The sequence below is a fragment of the Apteryx rowi genome, unplaced genomic scaffold, assembly GCF_003343035.1.
Source record: "Apteryx rowi isolate R43461 unplaced genomic scaffold, aptRow1 scaffold_475, whole genome shotgun sequence".
In the NCBI taxonomy this organism is placed as follows: domain Eukaryota; kingdom Metazoa; phylum Chordata; class Aves; order Apterygiformes; family Apterygidae; genus Apteryx; species Apteryx rowi.
The window spans coordinates 81,723-107,077 of NW_020450733.1; the positions used below are offsets into that span (position 1 = coordinate 81,723).

The 25,355-nt window shown below is 46.9% G+C and overlaps 3 protein-coding genes and 2 long non-coding RNA genes across 10 annotated transcripts in view; 2 read left to right on the top strand and 3 right to left on the bottom strand.

Annotated features, from left to right (window-relative positions):
* LOC112972120 overlaps positions 1-1,295 on the bottom strand; it is a 7,421-nt gene extending 6,126 nt beyond the window's left edge. The window contains exon 1 of the long non-coding RNA XR_003255549.1: positions 1,230-1,295. This is a non-coding gene — a long non-coding RNA (uncharacterized LOC112972120). The remainder of the gene's footprint in view (positions 1-1,229) is intronic.
* LOC112972110 (keratin, type II cytoskeletal 5-like) overlaps positions 1-9,138 on the top strand; it is a 10,036-nt gene extending 898 nt beyond the window's left edge. The window contains exons 2-9 of one of the 2 annotated variants that reach the window (XM_026078208.1): positions 220-434; positions 738-798; positions 926-1,021; positions 1,253-1,417; positions 1,672-1,797; positions 2,048-2,268; positions 2,551-2,585; positions 8,844-9,138. In XM_026078208.1, the coding sequence (XP_025933993.1) occupies positions 220-434; positions 738-798; positions 926-1,021; positions 1,253-1,417; positions 1,672-1,797; positions 2,048-2,268; positions 2,551-2,585; positions 8,844-9,118 (1,194 nt within the window). In that variant the 3' untranslated portion in view covers positions 9,119-9,138. Of the gene's footprint in view, positions 1-219; positions 435-737; positions 799-925; positions 1,022-1,252; positions 1,418-1,671; positions 1,798-2,047; positions 2,269-2,550; positions 2,586-2,690; positions 2,897-8,843 lie in introns of those variants that run through there. The other variant, XM_026078209.1, reaches the window with a different exon arrangement.
* Positions 9,139-11,812: 2,674 nt separating this feature from the next.
* LOC112972112 (keratin, type II cytoskeletal cochleal-like) lies at positions 11,813-16,348 on the top strand. The gene is made up of 9 exons (XM_026078216.1): positions 11,813-12,291; positions 12,674-12,882; positions 13,127-13,187; positions 13,605-13,700; positions 14,070-14,234; positions 14,570-14,695; positions 15,097-15,317; positions 15,968-16,002; positions 16,092-16,348. The coding sequence occupies exons 1-9, from the start codon at positions 11,827-11,829 to the stop codon at positions 16,346-16,348; spliced, it is 1,635 nt and encodes a 544-aa protein (XP_025934001.1). The 5' UTR covers positions 11,813-11,826.
* LOC112972117 lies at positions 12,140-15,168 on the bottom strand. The gene is made up of 4 exons (XR_003255546.1): positions 15,091-15,168; positions 13,353-13,457; positions 12,414-12,724; positions 12,140-12,223 (listed from the first exon to the last, which is right to left on the bottom strand). It is a non-coding gene; the product is annotated as an uncharacterized LOC112972117 (long non-coding RNA).
* Positions 16,245-25,355, bottom strand: part of LOC112972111 (keratin, type II cytoskeletal cochleal) — a 34,782-nt gene continuing 25,671 nt past the window's right edge. For 4 of the 5 annotated variants that reach the window (XM_026078212.1, XM_026078211.1, XM_026078210.1 and 1 more), the window contains exons 6-10: positions 24,661-24,825; positions 24,382-24,507; positions 22,909-23,129; positions 22,147-22,181; positions 20,077-21,407 (exon numbers count right to left, since the gene is read on the bottom strand). In XM_026078212.1, the coding sequence (XP_025933997.1) occupies positions 21,208-21,407; positions 22,147-22,181; positions 22,909-23,129; positions 24,382-24,507; positions 24,661-24,825 (747 nt within the window). In that variant the 3' untranslated portion in view covers positions 20,077-21,207. Of the gene's footprint in view, positions 16,330-20,076; positions 21,408-22,146; positions 22,182-22,908; positions 23,130-24,381; positions 24,508-24,660; positions 24,826-25,355 lie in introns of those variants that run through there. The other variant, XM_026078214.1, reaches the window with a different exon arrangement.

Below are 25,355 nucleotides of genomic sequence, written 5' to 3' on the forward strand. Positions count from 1 at the left end.
GGAAAATTAATATCAAATTTGCAATGTCTGTTTCCATCTATTTGGCCTTCAACAATCCTTCTGCTATAGTCCAATCTTTGAGTACGAATTCTCAGGTGTTTCCTGAGTGCTCCTATCTTCCAGCAAGTGCTCTGTACATTGCAGGATTGTACTCTGCTTCTCCAAGGTAAGGTTTCCTGAAATTGCTGCCTTTCTGAAAAATCTACTTCCCCTTTCCAGGTCCGATTCCTTGAGCAAGAAAACAAGGTCTTGGAGACCAAGTGGGCCCTTCTGCAAGAACAAGGGAACAAAACTGTCAAAAACAACATTGAGCCCCTCTTCGAGACCTACATCAACAACCTCAGGAGACAGCTGAACAGCTTGCTGGCAGACAAGGAGAACTTGGCAGGGGAGCTGAACAAGATGCAAAGCCTTGCTGAAGATTTCAAGAACAAGTAAGTCTATTCACCTGTGATCTGCCCAATGAACAAGGTGGGCTGTGACAGATGCCAGCTCCCCATTGCATCTGTGCAATCAAAAAGAAAAGAATGCCTTTTCTCTGATATCATCTTCTGAGTAATGCCCGGGATTAATTTTGCATATGAGACATACGCATCCTCACTTCCCCACGGCTAAAAGTGGCAGGCAGAAAGTTATACGGCTATATACACAAAAAGTTAGAGCTCGGTCCTGCAAATATTTTTGAACAAAATGACTTCTTTACAAGCCTAGACAAACCCTCCATTTCCATCCCCCAGATATGAAGATGAGATCAACAAGCGTGCAGCTGTGGAGAATGAATTTGTGATCTTAAAGAAGGTGGGTGCACGCTCTGTCTCCTGGCCCTGCTTGTAGTCTGTGTGACCATAGCAAGAAATACGTTCTCTACCTTTTCCTCAGCTCCTCGGAAAACCATTTCATTTCTGCGACGTGTTTCCTCTTTTAGGAGGTGGATGCTGCCTACATGAACAAGACAGAGCTGCAAGCCAGGCTGGACTCCCTCATGGAGGAGATACATTTCCTCAGGGCCCTCTATGAGGCAGTAAGCACCAGCATTTACATCTTCCTCACAGTTCACATGTTCTTGCCTTCCTTTTCCCCTCTGTTACGCTTTTGCACAGAATACCACCTGCTGTCTTTACCCTGCCTTAAAGTTTCTTGGAAAAAATCCCTTTGTGCATTCAGCTTTACCTTCTATTTGGGGAGTTTCCTCCCTCTGAACACAAGACATTCTCACTCCTGCAACTCACCCAAATAACTGCTGCTTTTGCAGGAACTGTCTCAGATGCAGAGCCAGATCTCAGACACCTCTGTCATCCTGACCATGGACAACAACCGCAGCCTAGACATGGACAGCATCATCGCAGAGGTCAAAGCACAGTATGAGGACATTGCCAACCGGAGCCGGGCAGAGGCTGAGTCCTGGTACCAGTCCAGGGTGAGTGCCCAGAAAGGAAGTCTGCAAGGGACAAATCACACTCCTGCTCCCAAATTCCCAAGGGGAGGCATGTCTCACTGTGGTTTTTATAATACCAGGTGTTTTCAAATGTAATAATCCTATAAAGCTCAGAAGGTCTAATTTCGGATCAAGGGACCCATGCTTCTGAGAGCAAACCCCTGCATCCCCACACACTGCTTTACTCCAAAACCAATGGATTTTACCTTGACTGGTTGTTCGTTTCTCCACAACAGTACGAAGAGCTGCAGGCTACGGCGGGCAGGCACGGGGACGACCTCCGCAACACCAAGCAGGAGATCTCCGAGCTCAACCGTCACGTCCAGCGCCTGCGGTCCGAAATTGACAGTGTGAAGAAACAGGTAAATGGCAGCAGAAATGGCAGAAGGCTTCTAACTCCTTCTGTGGCCTAATCTTGTAATGTGAAGTTAGACTTAATCCAGGCTGTGATCAGGCCCAGAACACAGATCAGTTCAGGGACAGATAAGATCACACACCTACATGTTAATCCAAACTCTTCTGCATCTAGACCAGACCTCGTGACTTCAGGGTACAGAGAGAACCAGCCTATGTTCTGGATGGGGGATCCAACCACTGTTTTTCCTCCCCCAGTGTGCCAGTTTGCAGACAGCCATTGCAGACGCTGAGCAGCGCGGCGAGATGGCCCTCAAGGACGCCAGGGCAAAACTGGCCGAGCTGGAGGCCGCCCTGCAGCAGGCCAAAGCAGACCTGGCTCGGCAGCTCCGCGAGTACCAGGAGCTCATGAACGTCAAGCTGGCCCTCGACATCGAGATCGCGACATACAGGAAGCTGCTGGAGGGAGAGGAATGCAGGTAGGTGCAATTTTATGTCCTGGTTTCCAGAACTGCAATAGAGTTGCAGACCCTTGTCAGCCTTAAAGGAGACCCCTGGGCTTCTCACCTTCAGAGAGACCCAAAACCTGTTTAAAGGCAAGCAATCTCCTATGGACATGAGCTTTCCTGGAAGACAGCAGCCTTTCCTTAAAACTTTCCAGTTTTTACCAAAAATATTCTAAGGAAATTCTCCTGCGTTTTCAATCAGTTTGTGTCCATGGGCTCCTCTTAAATTCTGTCTTTCATTTTGGTCCCTAACAGGCTGTCTGGAGAAGGTGCCAGTGCAGTGAATATCTGTAAGTCCCTTTTAAAGATAGTTTTGTGACCTTTGCATTTGTCTCTCTGCCACTCAGTGGCCAGTGTTCACGGATATCTATGAAGATGGTGTTTTCCCTTTGCAGCTGTGACCAGAACGGGATATGGAAGTGGAAACTGTCTCACCCTTGGAGGCAGCAGTGGATTCGGTGTTGGCAGTGGGGTCTGTGCTGGAGGAATTGGTTTCAGCTCTGGAAGTGGACAAGGCATGGCTGGGTCATGTGTGGGAGGTGGAAGCAGCTCCAGCGTGAAATATGTCTCTACCACCTCTTCAACCAAAAGATGCTATTAAAGTCAGACATCAGTACTGTTAGCTAGCGTGTGCCAGGTTTCGTCTTGTATTGCATGTAGTTCTCACTCTATTATTTGCAAAAGATTTAGAAGTCAAAGTCATCTACCCCTATTTATACAAATCATGTCATGCTCCTGTTTGTTATTTTACTCTCTGAGAGCCTCATTTCCCAGTGTTTGTCTAATAAAAGCCACATGGAATTCATTCTGTTGCATCCTCTTTTAATTCCAAATAATTTACAGGGCTGCAGGGAAAAGAGTGCCAGATACAGCAGAACAGCGTTGAAGGGAAACAGAAGTCACATGCATAACAGTTGAGGCCTTTTCCTCCTTCCTCTAAACTCATTGCAGTCCCAGAGGCATCTCTCATATCAAGGAAGAAAGTGTTTGGATCTACCCTTCCTACCAGGAAGAGAAAGAAAAAGCATTCTTCTATCTTACTTTCTCCATTATAGCATCTCAGCATTTTCATACCACCTTAATTACGCCCCAAACCCTGTAATCTTTCAAGATTTTATGTGATGAGTCATGTAGGAATATAAGTCTAGCTTTGCCCAAGCAAGGAGATAATTCAAATCATGCTGTTCCATAAATGCACTGGCTGCAGGGGCTAGTAAAATCCCATCAGTGGCATCACCATAATTAGAAATGGAAAAGACCTGTTAAATCCCCACACTTTTCCTCCTTGGGATGAAGAATGGAGTGCCCATTATCATCTTAATCAGAAGTGTCTCTGAGCAGATAAGGCACTGCCTACAAAGCTGACAAGCACAGATCGAGACATCTAACAACAACTTGCCTATGTCAGGACAGGTCTCTCCTACCCCAGGATGCAATCGAGTAGCAAAGTCAGTCTTTTCTTTAGCAAAGCATGGCAAAGGGACATTCTCAACATCTCTAGCTTCCCTCTTGTGGCAACTTCAGTCCCATCAGCTTTAAACTAAATGGCCACTGATACCAAGTTAAAAGCAAGCCCCAAGGGAACCTCTGGATACTTTTTTTCCCTGGTAATCACTGCTATGAAAAGTACAGGTTAGAAAATTTTGGTTAGTTTTATGAGCCTGAAGGTTGTCAGCCCATTGTATTAGGTGAGTCTGGTGATTAACGGGTTGGGAAAGGCAGCCACGTGCCAGGCGTACCAAACCAATTAGTTCAGTCAACTGAACTGTGGTCCTTCGCGGACAAGCACATCCTATCAACGTGCATTTAATGACACAATCATGTGAAGTCCACTTTAAATTTAAAACAACAGCAACAATAAAAATTCACATTAAAGCCCACTTCTCATAAGAAGTGAGACAGGTTTTAAGTCGATGATCCTCCCCCCCTCGCCGCCTTTTTTTTTTATAATAAAGCCCCTTAACCTTGACATGTTGGGTGGTTTTAGCACTTCTGAAAGTCAGGAATTAATTTCCATCCCGTTGAAGTCACTGAGGTCTTGGCTGAGGGTTTCAGCCCAGCTCATTAACTCTTTAGGCTGCCAGGAAGAGGTGTTCCCTCTCATCTACTTCTTGCACTTTGGAAAAACATCTATCAAGCTATAGTGTCTGCTACCATACCCACAAGGGATATACTGCTTAATGGACATGAATAAGTAAGGAGTTTAAATTGTCAATCTGGAACCAGAAAAACAAGAGATGAGAGCTAGGAGCAGGCTGCAATTCAAAACAAGGACACGTGCATTCTGCCAAAAACCTTGTGCTCTCCCTTTCTTGGGAGATCATGTGTCTATCACTTTCTGCCACTTTCTCCAACAGTGCCTCTAGCCCAAAAGTAGCACTGGAATAGAAGTGATTGCCTTGAGGGCGAGATATTATCCTCCACATTCTACTTTCAGACTTATTTTTTATGGTTCTCTTTACCTTCAGAAAGGGACATTTAGCAGAGAAAAATCCTGCCCTGTGTCACTTTGGGCACTTAAGACCTAAGGGTCTGCTACAAGTCAGCCATCTGGACTTCCCTAATCCATTTTAGGACAAGATAAGTAACATTCTGGAGAATAATATCTTTCTCCATTGACTGTAGAAGAAACCCAAAAAACCCAGAGCTTAGCCAAAATACCCAATTTCCAGGTAGCTGAGCTGAGATGAAACCCAGCCATAAGCATGATAATGTTGTTCATTAGCTTGGTCATGGAGTTTTCTTTTTCTATTTTCCTTCCAAGGCCACGGTGAAAGCAATTTTAAATTTTGAACAGCAATGTCTAACATCAGCACAGTCTGCAATAGCAAAGCAGTGACAGAGATTGCTCAGCTAAGACAAGACCTTTGCGTTCACCATGATTTCAGGCAAGAATAGAAGAGGATTAGGCTAAATAGCTTTAATACTGTGTCTGCATCTGACACCAGGTGACGAATATTCCTTCAGGCTGGCCCCAGATAATGAAATCTTTGGGCAGAAGTTCAATTATATCATGTACTTCAGCACTCTGCTGAGCACAGATCATCATCTTGCATGGTGGCACCAATGTCACAGCTATCAGAAGGAGGTCACTGCTTCTGTCCTAACTTCCTAGGAATTTGCTTTACTTGTCTTTTTTGTTATTTTTTAAACTTTATGGATTACAAAGGGCTCTTCCTAATGCTTTGCTCTTATAAGTCAAACAATAAATAATTTGACACTTAGAAATTAGACATAGGCCAAATTAATTTCCCTGTTCTACATGGCTAAGAGCTTAGAGAGCTATGAATCTGCACACAGGCTAGGACTCTACATTAAGTATGATTTTAATGGCTGCATATTCCTGATGTGAAGATATCTGAAGCCCTTCCCCCATCAAAGGGTCACACCAGCATGGCATGTTTTATTAGCTGCACTGACTCCTTCCTTTGAACTCCCGTCTTTCATCTCCCCCATTTAATTCATTTCATTTGAACTGGGCATCAGTCCATGGCTAGTGTTAGTTTTTATCCTTTCCCAAGAGGAGGACTGCTCGGTGCTGCTGAGCAGGCGATCCCGACCTCAGCTCTTCTTGCCCTAGCCTTTGCCCTCCCTCATCCCCTGCCATCCCCAGCCTTTCCAAAGCCACCAGGGCAGCTGGCGTCTGGAGATCCCGGCTCTGCTGACTAACCCAGGTGTGGCGGCAATGAGCTCAGCTACAGCTCCACCTAGCCCTCATGGCCTGAGAAAACCAACAGAGAGTACAAGGCTCCCATTCACACTGAAAACTTCTGGAAAGATAAAATATGCCTTTAATGAGGGCCTGCAGCTTTTCTAGATGGCCTCTTACCACCACCTAGCCCAAGGGCTGTCTTTGTATTGCAGTTGGTGATATATATATTATGTACACTGATACAATGAGGACAGAGGTTGTGCTTATCAGTTAGCTTTTCTTGCTGGTTCCTTCTAAGATCTATGCATTGGTGGTAAATGCCCCCTGGGAACAGACTACTCTCAGCAAGCACCCCATAATAAATGCACGGAGGAGGGTTTCCCATATGCCCATGGTGGGTGGGAGTTGGTTGCAGTATATAAGCTGTAAAGGGATGCTCACCTCACCTTCCCAACAGGTATGAAGAGGAGACCAACAAGCGCAGGACTGCAGAGAACGAGTCTGAGGTGCTCAGGAGGGTGAGGCACCAACAACAAAGAAAGAACACAGTTTTTAAAGGCAAAATGCATTTGAATGCAAATAACCCTTCTCATCCAGCAGTACCAAGCTGGGCAAAGCACTTAGCAAACATATAGTCATTCCTCCTGAAGGAGAAACACCCAGTTGTGCCAATGCTGCCTTGTGTCAGTCACTGGCAATAGCTCGCTCTTGCTCCAAGCCAAAGCTCACATGAGTCCTGGTCTCCCTGGTACCAGATCAGATCCGGGTCAACCAGATCTTGCAGTCACCCCACTGGATGCTCTGCCACTTCTTCAGCCCTTCTGCATTAATTCCCTCCATCCACAGCCCCCCCAGTCCCACCCGCAGGAGACACAATGAGAAACTTCCACTATTTCAAGCATTATCCAAAATATCTGTTCATGGGCTGGCAAAACACGGGAAAACTCATGGCTTTCAGACATAGCAAAAATTGCTTAGGTCTATGAACAACATCACCCCATTCTCAAAGGAAACATACAATGCAAAAAGAAGAGGCAAGGAGGAAGAAATCAGTTCATGCTTAGTTAAAAGCACAGGTTAAGAATCTCCCCAGTTCTGGTTGTTCTCCATAGGTTAGTGTTTCATGACAACTGGCCCTTGTGTAAGGATGCAGACGTGCCAGGTTTGGTTTGCTACCTGCACTGCCACAGTTCCAGGATATGGATGTCGCCTGCATGAACAAGGTGGAGCTGGAAGCCAAGGTGGAAGCACTGGCAGATGACATTACCTTCCAGCAAGCCCCCTATGAAGCAATAAGAATCTCCCAGATTTCTCTGTTATGCTATTTCCCCATTTCCCTGCTACCAACAGGATCAAACCAGCCTGAGACAGAGATTCAGAGCTGCAGTCCCCCCTGTTTATATCCCCTCTGCCACCCACCATCTCTGGGACAAGTGCAGGAGTGAAATTTTGGGCCTGAGCATAAATTCTGTTTAACTTACAGGAACACTCTCAGATGCGGTCACAAATCTCCGACGCCTCTGCAGTCCTGTCCATGGACAACTACCAAAACCTGGACAGCATTATTGCAGAAGTCAAAGTGCAGTACGAGGACATCACCAACTCAAGCTGGGCAGAGGCTGAGTCCTGCCTGGTACCAGAGCAAGGTGAGGATGTGAAAATCAGTCAAGTGAACTGGGAAATTTTTGTCTAGCCTTTTCCAACAAGCCATTTTATACTGGAAAGTGCAAGCAGACTGGAGATGGAATACTCAATTGGATACTATTTCGAGGTTTTTGGACATATTAAAAATGCCATTTTGAGAAGTTAAATAGACCCTGACTTTCTTCATGATGGGACAAAGATAAAGAGAGAGAGAGAGGGAAGAATGCAATATGCTAAAGCTCATGAGAAAGAGCTTGGACTGAGTGCAAAAAGAGGCAGAAGACCCAGCCTAGAGAGAATCAGAGTAGGGACATTCTCAGGAACTGGCCATGGTGAGGAACATGGGGAGAAGACTGAGTGATGCCTGCAACAGGAGAGGGAAGGGCCTCAAAACTCCATGATCAATGAGCTTTAGGAGGTCTGCATCCCACAACATTGTTACTTTACCAAAGGAAAACATGAACAAAGCCAAAATATGCTGATATTCACTAAATATTCACTCATATTCACCTGCTATTCTGCAGCAGGTGAAGCTCAATGCACTGCGAGCAAAACTCAGTCCAGGCCAGGTGGTAGCTGGACATTCATTACTGTGTGGTTTGAGGCCTTAGTGTTGGCTAAACCTTTAACTGTGGTTGTTTCCTTAGAAAGGATATCACTGTTTGGGTTAGATCTCCGCAAAGCATAAATGCTATTTCGGCTCCGTCAACTGGGCTGTGCCATTTTGCGTCACTGAGGATGAATCCCCCAAAATTACCATGAACAGAATACACGCCCCATCCTACGCAGTCACAGGTGTTATTTCAATTCCTGTCCTTCCTGTCAGAGACTCATCACTTCATTTAGACACTAAACACCCCAGACCATTTGGTTATCGAATGTCACCATCACTGGTGCCAAACTGTTGCTTGAAACCATCCTAAATAACAAGCTCTTCCTTCTCTCTCCTCTCCTTCTTCCAGTCTGGCTGGAGAAGACATTTGCACAGAGAATATTTGTAAGTAATCTAGCTCTTAAGCAGTAGATTGAGTATTCATTGAGTTATTCCTTATGTACCTGGAACTGATGATAATGCAGACAAAGGAGTCATGCAGCTAGTAGTTATCTCCACAAAAACACAGTATACTTCAGGGTTTGAAATATGGGCAGTGGCAGACTACCAAGGAAAACCCTCAACACGTGAAACCAAAGACTGAAATTCCCTTATACTATTCCCAACAAACTAACCCTCCCCTGTGGCTTCTCATTGCAGCTGTGGTCTCATCCAGACACAGCTATGGAAGTGGGAACACACTAGGGCTGGACTTCAGCAACAGGCTCGCTGTGGGAGGAAGCGGTACTAGCTCCAGCAGTGGGAGATGCCTGGCCGGGGGATTCAGCTCGGGAGCGGGAAGCAGCTCAAGCATGAAGTTTGTATGGAAAACCACAATCAAGAAGAGCTTCCAGAGCTATGTCGTGGCAGAGCCCAACTCACTGGAGCAGAAGAGGTTGAGCACCACCTCCTACTGGCAGCACAAAGCCTACTAACACTATTCAAAGAGTTGTGCTATCTCATTCCCATTAAGGGAAAACATATTCTCTGTGCTATTTACTGGCTTGGGAGAGACGCTTCTTCAAGTCTACTTAATTTCTCCGCACAAAGCCTCACCCAGCCAAGGAGCAACCCAGTGCCACTTGTCAATGAGTAATCAGCATTCCCATTAGCAGGTGCAGCTGTCAAAGCTCAGCTTACAGATTCCCAGAGTTCCCTTTTGCTTCAGTGCCCTGGTGTAAATCTGGAGTAGATACAGCACTTGGATTTACACCAGCATACATGAACAGAACCAGTCCCTTCATTTGCTTTTGGTAGGAACCAGCAGGTATCTCCAGAAGACCATCTCCTGTGCTCCTTACCCACTGACCCTGCTCCCCACTCTTGGAATTGCTTTCCCCCTGGGCTTGAAAAAGGAGGAGGCATGCCTTGGGAGGTTTTCCAAGCCAAACAGAGCAAGACCAGAAGGTGGGGCTGGTTTTGCCTGGCCATGAACACCTACATCTGAGCCAGTCCAAGGACAGAAACAGATACTTTTGGGTCAAATAAATCATTCCCCAGTAACACCTCCCACTGTCTCTGGGACCGAAAGGGCTCTAGGCAGTTGGCTGAAGATGTCTGCATTGCAGAAGTACTCTATAAAGTGTTTCAAAGTCAGGAAAGATGGATCCCACACATTAGTGCTAAACTTCTGGAGAGGCTGGTTCCAGATCTGCAGCTTGTGCTATGTACTAACATTGCTGCATGCTGCATGCTACCGCAGCCAGAGCTTTGCCTTCATACGGCTACACAGGCCTGGGAAACACAGGTGAAGCAAAGCCCCTGTTCTTCATTCCCACTGCCCCAGAGGAAAGACAGGAGAGATTTATCTCCATCCCTTCTCCTGACCGGCCAACAGAGCTGCCAGACCACGAGCTAAATGAGGATGCTCCCAAGCAGAGGTTTCTGTTGGGTCAGCAGATCGAAGCTGGGCTGGCTCAGACAAGCTGGCAGTATTGCACTCTGCTCAGGTCTGTAATTAAAAACCTGAGAGAGAGAAAGCGAGAGGAGAAGCCAACATCACTTCTTCCATTTCGCAGCAGATGCCAACCATCACATGTAGCAGCTGTTTTCCAGCATCCAGGGCCCAATCATGAAAGATGCTGAGCTCTCTGAAGTCCTTTTAGGCTGACTCCAAAAAAGTGCTTAGCATGTACAACTCCCACACAGCTTTACCCTAAAATGTTGCCTGGCTAAATGAAGCAGGACAGCTTTCAGGCTTGCATGCATGAACTTCTCTCTGATCCACTTCATGGAGCAGAACATGTTCTCAGACCATGGCGAATGCCAAAAAAATCAGATAAAAGCAAATGCACTGTTAAGAGAGGGCTGAGTTTTTCAGAACTAGGCCCTCAGCATTACTCCACTGGAGGCAAAAGAATTAAGAGGGTTCCCACCCAAGGCACACAGCACTTAATATTTCAACAAAGATAGGGCTGAAAGTCCACCTGCTTCATTTTCTAGGAAAGACTTATCTGTCTGTCTTGTGCCATTGTCACTCTGAATCCACTTGCCTTACTGGAAAAATTGAAAAAAATACTGAAATTACATTAACTGGGATTTGCCAGACAAATCCACCAGAAAGGAATGACCAAGTCTGGTTCTCCTTTAAGCTATACCCCACACACGACACTTCTGTCCCATGCTGCAAGCAAGAAGAGTGGTGTCAATCTAACTGACAGGTGTCAGTCACACTTCCCCAAAGCTAGGGAAAACAACATACTCTCTCTTCAGGGCATGCAGCAGAGGAGAAAAAACACACTGATAATTTGAGAGAGAGAGCAGTAATCAGGCAGAATTTCTCCTTGCAGGATCAGTGCACTCACTCCACCATCACCTAGCACCCCCCCCCAACTCACCCCCAGCAGGTGCAAAGGTCCAATCTGAAAAAAATCTTTAATCCACTGCTTTCTCCTGCTCTCACACTCCTTTTCGCTGTGCCTGCTCTCTGCTTGTAGTTTCCAGCCAAAGCCCTAGCACCCAGGGATACTTTTGCACGGGTCTGTCTCCAGCCCCAAGGGAAGTAAAAGACTGTTCTCTTGAGGTTCACCAAAACACGGAGGTCGAACAAAAGAAAGAAAAGTGTGAATAATAATAAGAATTAGCTTCACAGAAGGAGCAACTCTGGCTAAAGGCTAATGTAACACTGATCAGAATCAGACCCTGTGTTTGAATTGCTGGGATGTTCCCAACAGCTTAACTCAGATTCCTTTTTCCTCACTTGTAAAGCAAAGCAGCACTCCCTCCCTCTCTCACAATGCCCTACAAACATCAAAAGATTGGTTCTGCTTCCCTCTTCTGTGTTTACTATAAAAAAGGGAGGTTTGCAAATGCAGTTTTTATAGGACCAGGGATTCCCTCCCATTCAAATTAGAAACGCAGCCTATAACTGAACACTAGGTATGCATTTAAGAGTAGTCCAAGTCACTATTCAGCAAAATAGTCAAGTGGGACTATTACCAAACACCCCAAGCTCATAAACATCTTTAAAAATGGTCATTTTGGGCTGGTTGTGCAGCCAAAGCCCATTCGCCTGGGAGATAAAAAGGTGAAAGCTCTAGTTCTCATTCCAGAGGGTTTCTCGCCGGGCCAGCTCACATCCGCTGCCTCCTGCTCAGGCACTCAGCTTCTCCCTCTGCCTTCATTCCTGTTCAAGCGGGTTGCGATGTCCTGCCGATCCTACCATGTCCACTCTGGAGCCGGGGGTCTGAGGAGTTTTGGTTCTTGCTCTGCTGTGATCCCGAGGAACATGAAGAGATGCACCATCAGCTCCGTTTCGTGCTGGGGAGGCAGTGGCGCTGGGTACCGAGGGTTGGGATGCTTCAGCAGCAGGAGCGTTGGCAGCAATGCCGCCTGCAAACCCAGGATGGCAATCAGTAGCTGTCACCCACTGCAGTATGGGTATGGCTACGGCACCTCCGGCATCGGGTTGGGCTACGGAGGCGCTGGCTTTGGCTACAGGGTCGGTGGAGCCTCTGGGGCCGGTACACCCATTGCCCAGGTCACAATCAACGAGCATCTGCTCCGGCCGCTCAAACTGGAGATGGACCCAAACCTTCAGTCTGTGAAGTACCAGGAAAAGGAACAGATCAAGACCCTCAACAACAAATTTGCATCTTTCATTGACAAGGTGAGAAAAGTTTTATGTTTCAAGAGTGGTGTAAAGCAGCCTTAATGAAAAAGAACATCAAGCTTTGCTCCATTTCTATGCCACTCAAACCCAAAACTTCAGTTGAGTTGCCTCTGATTTACCTCAGTTTACTTCAGTGCTGTTTCAATAAGTCTAACTGAGAGGGGTCCAGTGCTTTTTATGTAATAACAGCAGAGACATTCTTCTGAACAACCTTCTCATGAAAAGTTGCTGTTCAACAGATTTTAAATGTCTGTCTTCTCCATTTGCCTGACTCAGATTTCACTTCTCACTTTGCCAATTCTGGGACTGTAACTGTTCTCTTCTATGTCATCAGCGTAACAAGTTGGTACACTTTGCATGGTTTACTTCTGGGTTTCAGGTCCGATTCCTGGAGCAGCAGAACAAGGTGCTGGAGACCAAATGGAGGTTTCTGCAGGATCAAAAACATTACAGGAGCAACATTGAGCCCATGTTTGAAACTTATATCAGCAACCTGAAGAAGCAGCTGGATGTTCTGGGAAGTGATAAAGCCAAGCTGGAAACAGAACTGAGCAACATGCAGGATATCTTGGAAGATTACAAGAAAAAGTAAGTGTAAAAAAGATAGAGGCTCCAAAACTAGGGCTAAAACCGTTCTCATTTAATTTGTGGATAGCAAAGGCTGCACAAGATGACTGTAAGATCTCCTCCAGAAGTACACGTATGACTTGCATCAGCAGTTCATTTTCATGCTGAAGTTAAGCATTTGGAGGTGGTAGTGGAGGATTAGATCCATATTCTTGTCTAAGCTTAATGACTAGGTGCCAAATTATCTTTTCTCTTCTCCTTGCAGGTATGAAGAGGAAACTCACCAGCGAATGAGTGCAGAGAATGAGTTTGTTATGCTCAAAAAGGTACGAGCATTTCAAACCAATTCAAACATTTCCTTCCAGCTTTTAACACGAAGAGTAGCCAATATTGCTGGAGAGAGAGGGAAAGACTGCCTCCCTCTCTCTCTCTCCAGAGACTCTAGAGGGACCTAAAGCCAACTTTTTGGAAGTAAATGAGTTGAATCCCACCTTAAGTGAGTCAGTTTTAGCTCAGCCTGGTCATTTTGGCCAATTGTGTACCCCAGCTAGTCAAAACCGTGTCTTCTTTTCTGTGCCCAGGATCACCTCTTGTGCCTAAGAGGATAAGAGAGGGAAACAATTTAATAACATGGTAAATTTAGGTCCATGAAACAGCAGCCCTAAGAGTTTGTAATTCCATTGCGTGCTGGTGTTAAGCAGAATGCTCCTTCATTTCATAAACCATTCTCTGGCATGCTTCAGGATGTGGATTGTGCCTACATGAACCAAGCTGAGCTGGAAGCCAAGGTGGAGTCCCTCATCCCGGAGATCAACTTCTTGAGGAGCCTGTATGAGACGGTAATGGCTTTTCCTTTTCCTTTCCCTTCACTCCAGGCCTCTTTACGGGGCCCCATGGAGTTAGACTCCCATGGCCCATCGCTTAACTTCATGGAGATTTTTGGTGTTTCTTGCCCTCTGTGTACATTGGTCAAACTACAGATTTCAAATGAGTTACTCCTGCATTGCACGGACAAGATCCTAAGGAATCTGCTTCAATTTGGGTGGTAATGGCAGATGCCAGAGATTAAATCAGAAATCCTTTTTTGGGTTTCTGCAGTGAGGCTGAAGTTGCAATAACTAGAGAACACATTTTCTTGTCTCCACGCAGTGGAAATGAGCAGAGAAAGCACCTGTGGCACAGACTAACAATTTTGCTGCCACTCATAGGAAATGGCTCAGCTCCAAGCATCCATTTTGGACACCTCTGTTATTGTGCAAATGGACAACAGCCGAGGCCTGAACATGGATGACATCATTGCTGATGTCAAAGCTCAATATGAGGACATTGCCAAAAGGAGCCGGGCTGATGCAGAGTCCTGGTACTACAGCAAGGTGAGTCACGATGAACACTTAGAAAAACACTTCCCACTTTATGCACCATTTCCATGAAGGACCTGCTTCTTCAGATTTCCATATTTGGGTTGAATAGTCTGTTTTCTTAGCTATTTGTTGTGCTTTCCCAATGTGTTGATACATCCTCTCCTATTGTCCCCACACACAGAGCAGCTACAGTCTAAATGAGTCATTCCTTTCCCCCTAGTGACATAGGTTTGTGCCTTAAAGCTCAAGATCCGGGATTAAAGATCCAGGATCAGACAGCAGGTTTCACTGCTGACTCATCTCCTTGCTCTGATTATTTATAATCATTGCATTTTCTCTCTCCTCAGTATGAGGAACTGAGAGAAACCGCTGGCAAACATGACGACAGCTTGCGCAACACAAAGAATGAAATTATGGAGCTGAATCGGATGATTCAGAGACTGAATGGAGAACTTGAAAACACCAAAGCCCAGGTAAGGATGACTCAGTGACAATAATGTATCAATTCCAGTTCCTAGGCTATGGGACTCCAAAACTCCTCTACTATAGCAAAGGAACAACAAAGACGGTTTTGATGAAATACGTCAGCTGTCAACTCTGTTGCTGGTAATATAGAGTATGGACAGAGAATAACGGTCTAGTACTACTAATAACTTTTACCCCTTTACTACCATCAGAAGAGACCTGTAGTGAGAAGACAACACATCCACCAAAGCTAAGCAGAGAGAAACATCCTAGAGTTAGTGGTTTATCTATAGAGTCCAAACATAGCAAAGTGCAGATGGATGAATACACAAACAGGCAGATTCAACAGCTCTGAACTATTCAAAGCACATGCAAATAAGTGGCGATAATGAATATCTCCTACCTCCAGAGATGCAAACTAGAAGGAGCCACTGCTGAAGCAGAGGAACATGGGCAAGTGGCCATCAAGGATGCAAAGTGCAAACTCTCCGAGCTGGAGGCAGCTCTGCAGAAGGCGAAGCAGGACATGGCCTGCCAGCTCCGCGAGTACCAGGAGCTCATGAACGTCAAGATGGCTCTGGACATCGAGATCGCTACCTACAGGAAGCTGCTGGAGGGAGAGGAGAGCAGGTGAGCACAATCCCGCAAAATGCTTGCAAGTAAGAAAAAGTAATATATTTAACACCACTACAACTCTTCACAGGCTGCCTGATAAGTCATCACCTCTTTTTTGCACCAAATCCCACTAAGGACCAGTGTCCTAGGAGGTGACACTTTCCAAAAGTGGGCCCAAATGCCTTACAAAGTCAAAAGCTCCTAATGAACTTGGGCAGTTAGCTTTTCTCCTAAGTGGAAGAACTGGCATGAATAAGGATGATGCGTTGTGTAGCCTCGGGTCTTATCAAGGCAAAGGCCCAGCCAAGCCTCCTAGCCACAATCACGCCTGGCCACCTTTGCCTCCCCAGCCAAAATGACTGGGTACATATTCACACGCGAGCTAATTGAGGAGATGGAGCGAAGGCCTCTGGCTAGGACTTGCTCACACTTGCACTCACGGAGCCAAAGCGAAAACTTTCTCTGCTCTGGCACCACGCTGGACTCGGGGAAAATTTCCTCACAGACGCGAGCTGAGCAGCTGAATCACGGTACATCAAAATCACTCCCCGGGCCTGCCAACAGCTTTCTGCATCCCAAGAGCACCCATTATAGGCCAGTTTTAGGGACGCACAGTAAACACGGACTTCGGTTCTTACACATCTTCATTTTCCCCATCTCCCTAGGTTGTACATAGACGGTGGCTGCCCTGTGAATATTTGTAAGTACCAGACACATTCCTATTTTTACCAGTCCTGTGGGATCTGTCCTGTAGGATGGAAACCCTGAGCTGAAATGCTTCCTTTGCAGCTGTGTGCCGATCTCAGGGAGGAATCACTTGTGATGCTGACCCATGCGTTGGTGGTAGTTACTCTTCCAGCAGCAGAACTCTATTCAGAAGCGGAGGTCTAGCGACCGGAGGAGGGGTCTGCAGCAAAAGCATCGTCACTGGCTCTGGAGACGCCTGCGCTCCTTGTACCTCCGCAGGAGGATACAGCGCTGCAAGCGGGAATAGCTCCAATGTCAAATTCACATCCACTACAACCTCCTATAGGGTGAAATATTAAACACAAGCGTTTGAAAGGAGGGTCCTCACTTCACCACCTGATAACAGCAGCAGCTTGCTAGCAGCAAATGAAGAAAACACTGCTCTGTTTTCCCAGCCCCGTCTGCATTGCTTATTGCCTGCAACATTCATTACTGTTACGAGACCTGTTCTTTTCATTTCCTTATGCTGTAGGTTAGAGTCCACTATCAGTTTGGGAACAGGCTGATCCATCGAACTGGACCCAGGGACCTGAAACTCCTCTGTGATCGTGTTCAAGAGACCCAGACCCAACCTTAAACACATGAGATCGGCTCCAATTGCTTTTCTAATCCTCCAGTGCATAGCACATTGAACCGCTAGTGTTAAGTACATTTACCCTATTTGAGATTTGGGAACAAAAAGAGGAGAAGGTGATTTATTTCTAATGATACTATGTATTTTTGCCAGTGATGCTCGTCAACGGCTTCTATCCTAGTGTTAGTCTCGCATCTCCAATAAACTGACAGAGCAACTCACTTACCTTTGTGCGATGCCTTCGTTTGGGGAGAAGGAGGATTAATTCCTGCCCCTGCTCCAGGATCTCATGACCAGTTGCCAGTGCTTAGAGGGCTTTAAACCAGGCACGCGCCAAGCCCTCCGTCCCCTGGCAAAACCCTCCCAGCACTTCCTTCCTCACCCAGGGACCGCACCTCGACAATCTCCCATAACCACCTACGCATCTATTCTCCATGCGTGTGTCCAACTGTGCAATGAGAGGGGTTATAAGCCTTTCCCCCAGAGCACCCTCAAGAAGACCCACAAGTCTCTTCTTCCTCTCACTTGCGCACAAGAAGGAGGATTCATTTCACCCAGTGCTGGGGGTTTGCAACACCGATGGCTGCTGGCAAGGCTAGGGAAAGGGGCACTTGTTGGGTTAGATGTCTTCATTAGGACAGGCAAGAGCCCCAAACGATTTTTCTCCCAGGAACTCCCTAAAATAAAAGCCCTTTTAGAGGCTATTGACTAAATGCAGCAGTTTGTATAAAGCTAATTGAAATTTTTCTTCTTATCAAATTCCTAAGTCCCCTTAACATCACTGATTGCCCTGAGTTGCCCAGGAACTCCTCAAGGCCAGATCCCATGTGTTCTTGCTGTTCCCAGGCCTGGTTGCACACGAGCTCCCTTTCCCCTGCCTCAGTTTCCCTCTAGGAGCAGCAAATAACAGAACCTACCTCCTTTGTAAAACCCTCCGATGCCTGTAGATAACCTGCACTGAGATGACCTCAGTCCTGTTATTGCAACAACGCATGTCTATATCACATCGCAGCCACATCTTATAACTCAGCCCAGACTGAAACACTAGAGATGGTCCAGCAGGAACTCGTTGCTCAGCTAGGCCATTTTTCTGGAGAGAAAGAATCAGGGCAGCTTACTAACTCTCCATCTTCCCCTAAAATCTTGAGCCATCATTTCTGGCTCTTCCATTAACCACACGAGCTCCATGAGGTCATGCTGATGTCCAGGTTGGGCACGTTCCTGGCCTTGCACCCCCAGACCAACACAAACATCCTTCGTTTGCACATGATTTTATGCACATTCCAGACACTCACCTCCCTTCTTAATCACTGAGGCAAAACAGGAAGGCCAAAAACATATTGCTTTGTGGGTTATTTTATGGCTTTTTACTACATTTGATTGGTGCTACCCTCTTCATTATATGGGCAGTTGATTCCAACTAGCCCAAGCTCATAAACCACCTGAAGTTGCTACCCCTCATGTCACCTCCCTGCACACGTGCTTCTGTGAATGCCAAGCCCAGCTTCCTGCCCAGACCTGCGGGACAACCTGTGCTATGGAAAATCAAAGATTGCCTCTGAGGCCTGCTTGCTCCCACGTCGCGAGTCTTCTTTTTTTGTCTCTGTTCTCTTTGGCAGTGAAGTCCTGCCCACCCATTGGGAAGTTCAGCTTCTGCTGTTCGAACAAGCAGGAGGAGGTGCAGTTTGGTACCCGAGAGACTCGGCACAAGTGAAAAGAGCTGGATTATGGCTCTCCTGCAGAAGAGGGGTGTCAGTACTGAGAGCAGCTCAAATACTGCTGTTTGGCAATGGTGATATTGATAACAGCTCTCATGGCAGAGCGGTCCGGAGCTGGCAGGTGCTGGGCCTCTCCAGCTCACGTGTGCCTTCTTTGTCTGGACGTCCCAAAATCTCACCAATGGTAAAGCTGCTTCTGAAGTTGAATTTTTCTCTGTATCCGACTTGCAGAAATTGCAGTCAGTAAGACTGAATAGACCTGTTTTCATGCTGACTGAGGCCGCTTTTGCCTTTGTAACATCAACACTGCCACTGAATGAGAGATATTAAATTGCAACCAGTTCCACTTATAGCCCCAGACCAAGCTAGAACCAGATCCAAGAAATCAGCAGAAATCACGTGCTTCACCTGCCTCCATGGATTTGCACACATACACTGCAGGGCTCCCTGAAGTGGCTACAAAAGCAGAACGAGGTGCACAGACTCCCTTTTCTCCCAGCACCACCCCATGCAGTGTGCGCTGCTCCATTAACGTAGAAAAGCTGCAGCCCCGTGAATTGCACATGCTCCTACAAGGATTCAAACAGCAGCGCCAGAGCCCTGCTATTCTCCTCTGGTTAAGAGAGACCTGCAATGTCCCAGTAAATATTGCAGAGCCATGCGAACGACAGCAAACAGTGGAGCCTCCTGTCAAAAACTTCTGGGCAAAGTCTTTCTTTGAGCTCTTTGTCTCCACTAACGTTAGGGGATTTTTTTCTTTTTTTTTACCCGGGACATAAAAGGTGCAAGCTGGGTGTGCCAGGCTGTTGATAACGCGGCTCTGCTGGGCATATCAGATGCCTCCCCTTCCTGCCAATAACTCTGCATCTGTTGTAAAACCACACACAGGTTCGCCCTGTGCTGGCTCAGCCCCATGTCGCTGGACTGTGCTGGATACTGGAGCGACAGGGTCCAGGCAGCATCCGGCTCTGCCACAGGCAAAGTGTCTTAGAGACCCTGGCAGCCTCACAACCATCCTCAGCCTGGAGGAAATGGCTTCTCTCAGTGACCACAAAATCTTCACCTGGCCAGTCCCACTGCAAGAGCAACGCCAGGAAGGGCTCGGCCCAGGTCTGCCCCGTGGCCGTTCCCTCCCATGGCCCTGCAAGGGGACCAGCAGCAAGCAGCTGAGAGTGCTGCTTGGGCTACCAGCCCCAAAGCACAAATGACCCCAGGGAAAGTCCTTCTCACCCCTGGGCTCTCCAAAAAAGAAGCAGGAATGAGCAGTCCTTATGCAGCAAGGCCCAGATTCCCCTCTCCTGGCTTTGGCCATCTGAAGATGGCCAAAAGTAGACAGGCATCTACTCCACTGTCTTGCTTCTCTCTGGTCAGAAGAGGCAGAGGGTGCCCCAGAGAGGAACTCGGCTCAGCTAGTTTCAGCCCTGATCAGGGACCAGGCTGAAGTTAAGTGCTTGAATGAACTGGTCCCATCGGCCCACTGTGCAGACAGGGGCTTGGTGCAAAACAGGCAGGTAGAATTCACCCAGAAGGTAAAAGACTGTGAATGAAGCAAGCCCCACAGCTCCTAAATCCTGATCCGTGGCTCTGCTCATGGTGTGGACACCAGGGGAGACACACCAGGATCACAGAGCAGACTGGAGGCAGGAGGAAGATGATAACATCTGATGTTGATCCAAGCTCCTGAGCATCCAAGGACACAGAGCAGCACAGACAAGGAACTCAGCCAGGACCGAAGAAGCATGCAACAGGGAATCTTTATTAACAGCCTTGTGACAAACTCTCAGACCAAAAGGCAGAAAACTTCAACCAGAGATACGATGCTAGGATACGGCTGAGCATGCAATACAGCAATTCTGTGCAGTTTCTTCAAGTTATTTATTTAATATTTCTTTCCTCCTACTGCAGTAACAACCTAACTATTCCCTTGGCATGTTTAAGTTGAAGACACATTTTGGCAGGAACAAGTCATTATTGTAAAGATGCATCAACAAAACATGCTTTTTCCCTAGCTGTAGAAGAGACATCAGATATCACTATGCTTTGAAATACAGGGTGGTAAACAAAGATGTCCAAGGATGTCACTAGGATGTCCAAGGATGGGGAATGTCATCTCCCATTTTAGCGTGTTGCTTATAAGCAATTTTATATCTCTTAAACTTTAGACTTCTTTTAGGGGGAGGGAATGACTGGGGAAACTCGTTTATGAGTTATTTTGTTATAAAGAGGCTGAAAGTAAATCTGTCTGCATTGTCTTCGGTAAGAAATCAGCTTCATTCAGAGGAGATTTGTTGAATTCCATTTCTGGGCCAATTTCCAAAGAAAGTAAGGAAAAATCCAAAACAATTTCACTGTTTTCTTCCTGGGATATTTTAAGAAAATAAACCCAGACTGAAATCTTAACAAGGGCTGGCATTTTCTAAGGACCCCAAGGGTATAAGGTATTCCAAATCATATCCAGAGGGAGATAATCTTCTGGTCTCTTTTGCAAAACCACAGCAGAAATGCGGAAAAGCTTGCCATTCAAATGATTGCTTTGCCCTTCAAAGGGTGAAATTCAGCCCTGAGCAGGGGGTAGACCAAGCACACAAGTAACATGTAAGCGTTATCCTGCCTGCTTCACTGGGGAAATTTCACCCTACAGGCTTGAACCTGCTCTCAGTGGAATGGTTCCCACCAAGTTCAACAGTGCAGGATCAAGCCTTAGGCATGATGCGGCAGGGTCAGGTACTCTGGTATGTCTTATTCCAATTCATTCATTACTGCAGAAATTTTGCAGCCAATTTGTCCTATAAAAGACACCACAACTTTTCTTTCTATGGTTTCCCCCCCCGTGTATTCGGGTACTGCTGATTTCGGTTCCTGTAGTTTATTTCCTTATGCTTCTCCTGGTGGACGAGGTTGAGGTCACGGTGTAGGACTGGGAGCCACCCCCAGAGGAGAAGCCGAGCGCCCCGCTGCCCATGACTCCTCCCAGGCTAAGGCCTCCTCCAATTCCTCCTCCAATTCCTCCTCCCAGAAATCCACTGGAGCTGGAATAGCCACCTCCACCGCTGGAGCTGACCACAGCTACGGCACACAAAGAAGCAAACCAAGCATGAGCACCAGGAAAATTCAAAGCCAGCATGGCACCCTCACAAAAGGGGCATTTTTAAATTGCAGCAGTCAGATGAAAACTCTCTGCAACCTCCTGCAAAAGCCAGGGCTCCCGTACTAATCTCTTATCACAGCCTGGCCCAGTGTGTTTATCTCTGTGCTAAATCAGATGCACGCAAGGGTTGCACAGCCCACCCCCCCTCCATCACTCAAGTCTGGCAGGGGGCCACCTATCAGAAGCAATCAGGGGGATGAAAAGCAGAGTGACTGCCTTAGAGAGCTGCAGATAATGTCTCTGAAATACCAGCATCTGAAATGCCAATGTCGAGGCAAGATGACTGCTCAACACTTCCCAAGCCAGAAAGACACCCTCTAACACCACCTTTCCACTCCCTTCAGTGCCAGGCAATTGCTTTTTCCCATTAGCACACTTTTTCCCCCATACAAGAACAGGAGAAAAGAAACAAAAGGATTATTATTTCCCCCAAGTTAAATTTTATACAGAAAATTTAGGGTTGAAGTCTGTCATGGAGTCAACAGCACCATCAACATCTAACCCAGGGGCTCTCATTTAAGCAGGGGTTTAACTTTGCAGAAACCAAGGCAGGGCACCACAAGGCTCCTGCAGGCAGACCCAGCTGGTCCCATCTGCATTCAATTTCTACAGGCATATGGCTATGCGTAACTATTATAAATTATAAAATCAACTCACAGATGTTGACATTGCCAATTCCATCGCCAGCCAACCTGTTGGAGAAGAAAAACAAAGGCAAGAAAAGGAAGAGGATGAGTTGGACTCTGTATTACTCAGTGCTCCCTTAGGGCCTCAGTTCTGAGGATAAAGACAATGGAGGTGAGTTATTATTGTTGCTATAAATAATTCAGACAAGATAAGTGTGCCATCCAGCGCTTTGTTCTGGCCCTACATTTACAAGCTCTGTTATCACCTGGGGGGGGCGCTGATAGAGTAACAGCAGCTCTGTCCTAATTCCATGGGGATCTGACCAACTTGGAAGTTTTCTGTCACAACATTGAAAGTACACTGGCAAACAGCTCCTTTTTTTTGATTGCACATTTTCATCAAAAATATCCAGTCTTCCCCAGAACCTTCCAGTTTGGCTCTTCTGCAAAAAAATTTTCCAGGGCCAAAAATCAGTTTAAAATGCTAGATTTTATCTTCTGCATTGCCTTCAGAAATTGGAACTGGGCCCTTGTAATGTTCCCATGATGCAAACAAAGGGAAATTCAGAACAGTGATGGGCTGCCTTTCTCACAGTCTTATATTTATCACCTGCCTTCAGATCTGTGTGCAAAGCGGATGAGAAACACCATCACGTGGCTCTTGAAGCATCACTCACTTCTGACACTGAGGGAGATGGACCTTGCAGACCAGAGGGCTGGATTCCCTTCAGAACAGCTCTGTGGTGTGCAGGGCTGGACCCCTCCTCATGTAAAACCCACAGGCTGCACCCACCTGCTCTCCTCTCCCTCCAGCAGCTTCCTGTAGGTAGCGATCTCAATGTCCAGGGCCAGCTTGACGTTCATGAGCTCCTGGTATTCCCGGAGCTGCTTAGCCATGTCCTGCTTCGCCTTCTGCAAAGCTGCCTCCAGCTTTTCCAGCTTTGCCTTGGCATCTTTGATGGCCAATTCACCACGTTCCTCTGCTTCAGCAATGGCTGCCTCCAGTTTGGCACGCTGTGGAACAGAGCGGGGGATGTCAGTGGGCGTCTTGCCTCCTCAGTGGAGGATTCTCCTGCCTACAGACTTCTGGCATCTACAGACCAGCCCATCTCTATGGCTCTGTAGAGCACTGCAGTCACCCGCTCTAACTTAGACCCCGAGAAGTTCATGCCCACATAACTTCTCTGGTCACCACACCAGAGAGAGCAGCTTGCAAAGGAAGATCAACTCATCCCAAGGTATTTTCTTCAGAAAGGTGATTCATCTGACCCTATTTCTCTCCGCTGGCTACTTTCTCAAAAGACTTCCAGCTGACCCTCAGCTCCTCAGCCCACCCACACTGCACACAGCAGCACAGCACATAAGGGTTAATGTAGGCTCAGGTTTTCTCTCCTGCTATACCCCAGAGCTTGTTCAGAGCCAGTTGGTCTTCAGCAAGCTTTGATGTGAGGCAAGCATGGACTGGAGCAGACCTGAACTTAAACAACACAGACCTACCCCAAAAACATCCCTGTGGGGCCACATCAAGTCAGCAGTCTAACGCACCCTCAACGGTGCCCCCCGCATCTCCAAACAGAGCTGTTTTTTGGCAGGAAGGGATCACAATGAACACATGTGCTTTGTACTCTCATTCATTATTCAAGGGAGCTGCACTGGGTCAGCTATTTGCTTGCAAATGTGCGTTGAAGCCTCCCTGCCCTGAAACTAAACAAACAGAACTGGATGAATCACAATGGCTTATCTCCAGCTTCATGCACCCTGTTTTTTCACAGCCAAGATTCAGTCTGAACCACTCTCTGGTCTGACTTTCACCACCCCTTTGATAAAGTGATAACCGCCCCTCGAGAAAGCAAACAGAACTCCCATATAGGTGAAAAATCCTTTTATGGTGCCCAGACACGGTGCACTCCCTTCTGCAGAAAGGGAGTGGACATAGATCCAAGAAGTAAGAGGGTCCAAGGAATGTGCGTGGCTGGGTAGGATGCTGCATACAGCCTGCCTTTCCGAAATAGGTCTGCAACACTCCCCTTCTGCCCTCCCAGGTTCCTTGAGGACTCATTCTTTCCTACAGTTCAGTTCCCTTTCAGCACTATGTTTTCCATGACACAGTTTATCCCTGTTGCAGAACTGCCATGGTCTCATCTTTAAGTGTGAGCATTGCAGGTATCCCCAAACTGCTTCTAACAGATGCTGTGTTAAGCCCTGACCCCTGATACACTTGTTAAACTCACTGCTCTGCAGCAGGAAAACAAGGGAAGCTCCTCACCTGGGCTTTCGCATTCTCGATTTCACCCTGCAGCCTCTGGATCATGCGGTTTATCTCCAAGATTTCATTCTTTGTGTTGCGCAGGTCGTCTCCGTGTTTCCCAGCGGTGACCTGCAGTGCCTCGTACTGTGACGGACAACAGTATTATTACAGTATCACCAAAAAGGATGGAGTCAGGCTAGCAGCCAGTGAGCCGGCTGCAATCTCTCCACACTCATCACACACAGGATACGCACAGTAACGGAAGTTGTTACTGCCCTTATCTCTCCTATAACTTACCTTGCTCTGGTACCAGGACTCAGCCTCCGCTCGGCTCCTGTTGGCAATCTCCTCGTACTGTGCTTTAACCTCTGCAATGATGCTGTCCAGGTCCAGGTTGCGATTGTTGTCCATGGACAGGACCACAGAGGTGTCAGAGATCTGGGCCTGCAGCTCATGAAGTTCCTGCCAGTTGCATTAAAAACAATACAATTAACCACTGACTTTTAAGGATCTCTCTTTTGGAAGCCAAGTAAGAGAGAACCTGAGAAGAAAAGGAAAGGGAGGCAGACAAGAAAAATTCATCAAAGCAATCATTAGTTAGAAGGAAACCCACTGAATCACATCGACCTCACATAGCACAAAGTAACAAACAGCAGCAGAAATGGAGCCAGTTCTCATTCTCAAATTTACCCACTGTTTGGCAGAAAGGTTAGTTTACCCCACTCTCGAGACAAGATCCCAGCATGAAATGCTAGCCCAAGAAGCTTGAGCATCAGCTTCATGACAAAGTGAGAGCCAAGTTCCACCATCTCACCCAAGGATGCACTGTGTCTGGTTGCATGTGAGAATTCACAGGACCTGCACTTGACTTGCAGGCTTACTCTTGCTTATGCAAGGAAGACTCACAATCACCCCATCACCATTTTCATCTCTGGGAATAGCATGTTAATTTTCCCAGTCACCATTCGCCATTCTGCACCCATCAGTGATGC